General features: G+C 47.9%; 1 protein-coding gene across 3 annotated transcripts in view; it reads right to left on the bottom strand.

Moving 5' to 3' along the window:
* Positions 1–486: 486 nt before the first annotated feature.
* EVA1C (eva-1 homolog C) overlaps positions 487–6000 on the bottom strand; it is an 83111-nt gene continuing 77597 nt past the window's right edge. For 2 of the 3 annotated variants that reach the window (XM_065876625.1, XM_065876626.1), the window contains one exon: positions 679–1055. In XM_065876625.1, the coding sequence (XP_065732697.1) occupies positions 679–1055 (377 nt within the window). Of the gene's footprint in view, positions 1056–6000 lie in introns of all 3 variants that reach the window. The other variant, XM_065876624.1, reaches the window with a different exon arrangement.

Raw genomic sequence — 6000 nt, 5'->3', positions numbered from 1 at the left:
GATTGCAGTTCCCACAAGTAAAGTTTTATTGAAACACAGCCGTGTTCATTCATTACCTATTAGCTGTGGCTGCTTTTGAGCTCCGGGGTCAGAGGTGAGTAGTTGTGGCAGACCTATCTGACCTGCGATGCCTAAAATATTTATTATCTTTCCCTTAAAAAGAAAACAAACTTTGCCAATCCCTTCTCTAAACAAATTATGTTAGTGATTAAAGTCTACCACCAATGAACGTGGAGTGACTAACTCACGCTTGCCATTGTGAATATTAGTATAATTCTTTTATGGAGAGATAGGGATCTTCTGTTTACCCATCTGTAAAACGATAATGACAGCACCATCTCCCGAAGTTGTCGAGAGCATTAAATGACTTAATACATGAAAAGCAGCTAGAACAGTGCCTGGCATTATAAGTGCTCAATAAATGTGAACTCTAGTTCTGTTAGCATATAGACATGAATTTAAATAAATACAGAAAACCAAGACTTCTTCCCTCCATATTTATTTTGAAATGTGCTGTAAACAGTTTGAAATGTCCCTTTAAGAGCTTTCTGGCTTCCTCAGTATTGGATGACATGACAAGTTCTCCTTCATAGAAGGTACGAGTGAAACAGAACTGGAGGGGCATTCTCAACCCTTCCCTCTTCAGAAAGTGTGATCATATCAAGATGCATCTGGTTTTCAGTAGAACTGGCTCATGTTTCTTGGGAGTGAAGTGTCCAAACCACTGTTCATCCATATTTCCTGGATGATTTGCTCCCTGCGCTCAATCCTTTCTGCCAGCTCTGCAGCCTCTATGGAACTGTAGACAGGATATGTAGTCCTACGAAACCCCGACAGTTCCCCCGGAAAATCGGAGTCGGAGGAGTCCTCCTCCCCCTCCTCATCCTGGCTGTCCTCCTCGGCTTTGTCGCTTCCTGGCACCAGGTGCTCCCTCGCCAGCTGCAGCTCCCGGAAGTCCTTGGTGCAGGACACTCTGATGACCAAGGCACACAGCGTGAGTGCAAGACCGATGCAAACACTGGACACGAACAGCAGGGCAGCTCTTTCAGGGTGGGCTGTAAGGGAAAGAGAACACGTCAGGACGTGGGGGAGCTGTCAGTCTTCACCAGGCCGAAGTCCCACAGAAGCAGATACATGCAGTCCTGGACAGCATCTCTAAGACCGTCCACACCTAACTGATCATATACCCCCACTAATTAAAAAGAAAAAAAGGTTTGGAGCATATATAGTCAACATATGTATGTTTATGAGAGGACACATAGCAAAGGACCTGAGAAGCTGGGCCCTCCTGAGTTCAAATGCAGATCTGTCATTCCCTAGTGTGACTTTCGGCGAATTACATCACCTCTCTGTTCCTCAGTTCCTTCACCTGTAAAATGGAGCCAGAAGCCCCTTTCTGTCAGAGTTAATTCCTGTGAAGCTCTCAGAACACTCAATGACACATAACAAATGTTCAATAAACTGTTAGCTATTATTAATAGTAGTAAATTTTGAAAAATTAATTTACATATAAAGTATATATATGAATGTAAGTACTAATATAGTAAATGTTACAAAGCTTAATTTTAGATTAAAAAATAAATATAAATAAAAGTTCTGGTAGTAAAAGTTCTACCTCCAAATAACTGTACAATAGAAATAGAAAGAATGCTAATTTGTACTATGTACCCTGGTCTAAATCTTTACATATGTTTAATTCTTACATTAACCCTGCGTGGAAAGGACTATTACTTTTCAGCCGTGTACCCCCTGAGGTGTTAGCACTCCCATTTTGGGAAGTAATGATCCAGCTAACTTCCTAATATAGGTCAGGAGTTGACAGATTTTTCTGACCCTTCTGTCAAAAGGTCAGACAGTACATATTTTAAGGCTTTGTGGGCCAAACAGTCTGTGTTGCAACTACTCAACTGTGCTGTTGTAACACGAAAGATGTTACAGGTGTGGCTGTGTTCTAATAAAACTTTATTTACAAAATCAGCCCGTGGGCCGTACTTTGTGGATCACTGATACAGAGACTCAAGCTGAGGTGTAGGGGAGCCACTGTCTGAGCTCAGCTGGCCTCTTTAGCTGGAGCCAGGACAGGAACCCAGCTCCTGAGCTGCAAGCAGCTTGTGAGATGTGCACTGGCCGTTTGCTCCTACGTCTCGATGGAACCAGCCTCCGCCAGGCACGTGGCCTCCTCCTTCACTAGACTCGAATATAATGATGACTGTTGTCCTCACTGCCTCGGTCCCTCCCCAGAGGTGCAGAATGGAGGTTCAGAACTTGACAGTTGATAAGTTTCATGTACAGTCAAGGGATCTAGCCGCTGTGATCTGACAGGAGAGATCTAAGTGGGACACGCTATCTCCTTGAAACATGCAACTTCCCTATTCGGCTTCCTTCACTCGCAGCTCAATTCACTGGACTCAAATGTCCTTTGTTGCCGTCGCCCCTACGAGCACCATTTCATCACTCTCTCTAAGACACAGAAGTCTGAATGCAAAACTGCTTTTGGCCAGGGGAGGGGCAGTGAGCTGTGTCTGTAGTGCTATTAATAACAATATATTTTTCCTAAGGGTCAAGGTATTTTGAAGATTTGGTCAGAAAGAGACACACATCCTTTGTGCCGGGTTCATTTCTGGGAGTGGTGGTAGAATAGGGATTGGAAGACTGGCATTTGGGACACAATCATTAAACCGTAAACCACAAAATGATGCTAAGACCCGAGGCCCTGATCTGATGGGGCAAATCGTTTCTCCTCCCCCTGCACATCAAAGCCTCTGCTGGGAGTGGACTCATCACTCCCAGCTTCACTCTCACCTCCCTTTCCTTTGAATCCTCCTTTCCTCTCCCCGCTGTCTCCGGCCCCCCCTTCCCAAGCCTCCTGGCCACTGTCCTCTCCAGTCCTTCCTGTCCTCATGGAGTCGGATACGGGCTTTCTGTGCACCCACAATTCATCTCCTCTTCCTCCTGGGAAAGCGTAAGCCTTGAGCCCACTGACAGCCACGCCTGTAGCCATCACCTCCTGCAGTGCCTGGAAGGAGCGCTGCCGATGGGTGAATGGAGTCCCATCCACTTGTAACCTTTTCCAGCCATCCTGGTTCAGGACAGGGCCAGCTCCAGGCAGAAAGATCCCATGCTGGTCAAGCTTCTGGGAAGACCATGATCACCCACAGCCCCCTTCTCTCCTCGCCCACGAGACCATCATTCCCAGTGGTGGTCTCATGGGTGAATCAGGTACTCAGGCCAGGATCAAGGAGGATTTAAGGTCTGGCTCTGCCCCAGACAGGTGGGTAACTGTGGGCCAGTTACTGTCCCCCACTCCTTTCCCATCTCTACTTCATTTTATTTTATTTTATTTATTTATTTATTTTTTTTGCGGTACGCGGGCCTCTCACTGTTGCGGCCTCTCCCGTCGCGGAGCACAGGCTCCGGACGCGCAGGCTCAGCGGCCATGGCTCACGGGCCCAGCCGCTCGGCGGCACGTGGGATCTTCCCGGACCGGGGCGCGAACCCGCGTCCCCTGCCTCGGCAGGCGGACTCTCAACCACTGCGCCACCAGGGAAGCCCCTCTACTTCTTTTTAAAGACTCCAGGTGGACAGAATTAAACTCACCATAATCCTCAGGATATGACACATTCTCTTTATCGGTCAATACGCGGCCTTCCATTATGTTTATTTAATTAATTAACTACTTTAAATTCTGTAATCAGCACCCGCGCTGGGAGTTAGAGCCTTGACAATAACCATGTCTAACCTGTGGGTTCCCCTCCCCCCAGCCTCCTCCCATCAAGGTAACTACCACCTGAATTCCATGCTCATTACTCCCGCACTTGCCTTTTTACATAGCTTATGGCACCTCTGTGTATTCCTAAAAACTTCATGAAAAAGGTGTAACGTTGCAGCGTTGGGGGTTTGGTGTTGGTTTTTAACTGAACAGTATATCGCTGCATCACTTGACTACGCTGTGGTTTATTCACTCGCTCTCCTGCTGATGGGCATCTGGGGGGCTGCCAGGTTTCTGTATGTGGGCCTTGTAGCTGTGACCATTCCTGTACACGTCCCTGGTGAATACCTGCAAGTGTCTGTCTCGGCTACTGAGGGCAATTGGATGAGCTGTAAGGCATGTGAATTGGGGAAATACTGCCAACGTGGTTTGCAAAGTGGCTGCAATGCATGAGGAATCCTGCAAATCCTCATCTTCTCCAGCACTGAGTATGGACGGGCTTCTAACATTCTTCCAATCATAGGAGTATAAAATTGCATCTCACTGTGGCTTGACTTGTATTTCCCTGATCCCCAGTTATGTACACATCTCTCCAGATACTTACCTATCCCTCGTCTCAAAATGCTGTCTCAGGTCATGTGCCCACTTTTTAAATGGGGTTGTGTGTGCTTTTCTTCTTACACATAAAATATATCTGTATCTATCTATAGTTTCTATATATTCTTGATATTGATCATTAGACAGTATATACATTGTGAATATCTCTGGGTAAGTGGCTTGTATTTTCCTTCCATTAGGGTGTCTTCTGATCTAGTGAATTTATCTGAAAAACAGGAATGATAACACTTCTCTTCTCCATCCTCCCCACCCCCAGCTGGTCTCCTCTCTCCTCCCTTGCCCCTCTCATCCATCTTCCCCACCGTGGCCACTGTAATCTTTTTAAAAATGCACATCAGATCACATCACTCCCCTACTTAAAACCTATAAACGGTCCCCCTCCTCCCGTAAGGTAAAAATCAAACCCAGACCACTGCCTACGAAGCTTGCTAGGACCTGGTCCATGGAACTACCCTCCCCAAGTTCAACTCCAAAGACTCATCCCTCTGCTTTCTGCTTTCCCACCCACTGGCCTCTCTCCATCCCTCGCAGGGGCCAGACGGCTTCGCACCTTGGCGCTTTTGCACGTGCTGTTCCTTCTGTCTGGAATGTTCTTTCTCCCCTCTTCATCCAGCCCTCCGTGACCCCACCCCCAGTCTGGACCAGGTCTCCCCTGTCATTAGGTCTCATAGCCTCTGGAATGGCTATGAGTGTGTTTTGTCCTCCCCCCCGCCCTTCGCCCACCATAGAATGCAAGCTCCGTGCGGACTGGGACTGAACAACCTTGCTCTTCACCAAATCCCCAGTGCCTGGCCCAAAGCAGGGGTGACACAGCTATCTGCTGAGTGCCTACGGCACTAGGCTTGGTGCCCTGTGGGTTGGGGGCTCCATAACGTTAGTTGCCTTTCTTCCTCTCTCCCTCTGCTCCCGGAGAGGGAGGGTGTGGGTTCTATTGCCAGGAGCGCTTCTCACTCATCAGACCCTAGGTGCCTCTTGGCTCAGGTGTACCTCCTGCCAACTGACCACTCTTCAGGCCATGTTTACACCAAGTCTGCTAATAGCCAATAATCAAAGATGGAGAATATGGCAACTCTTGGAAAGCCCGTTGGAAATAAGGCTTCCTAGTCACCTGAACCAACTAGTCTGGAGTCATAGAATCACCAGCTCTTAGTTAGATGGAGCCCTGGTGGTGAACTGGCTCAACTCTTCCTGTCACAGCCAGTTAATCTGTCCATAGCCACTGCTTGGCTGGGACCCCAAGCTCGGGCCAGGGTTCTCTCCAAAGCCCCAGGCTTTAAACTAAGGGGATACCGTCTGTTTTCTAAAATCAATTGGACCACTTTAGGCTTTTGTGACCCCTTTTCCTATTACACTGACTGCGTTCTGTTAAAATAAAGGCATTAGTCTCCCTGTCAGACAGAATCTTCACACTGTGCTATTGTTGGTCTTATTCTCATTTTAGCCTTAGTTCATCACAGGCTCAAGCGAATGGCTTTAATTTCATCAGCGGTAGCAAGCCCTCGGGAATCTCACCATGGTGGCCCGTGGCCTTTAAGGCCCCTTGACCCTTAGATCCCTGGTCTGGAGCCAACACAAGCTCCAGCTCAAACCTATTTGTGTCCAAATAAGACACCGAGAGGCTGGGGCGAGGGTTCCACCCCTTGGGGCCCTGCTACCGTCGGGTGAAAGCACAA

This window comes from Phocoena phocoena, chromosome 4 (genome assembly GCF_963924675.1).
Source record: "Phocoena phocoena chromosome 4, mPhoPho1.1, whole genome shotgun sequence".
Classification (NCBI taxonomy): domain Eukaryota; kingdom Metazoa; phylum Chordata; class Mammalia; order Artiodactyla; family Phocoenidae; genus Phocoena; species Phocoena phocoena.
This window is presented reverse-complemented; position numbering and strand designations above follow the sequence as displayed.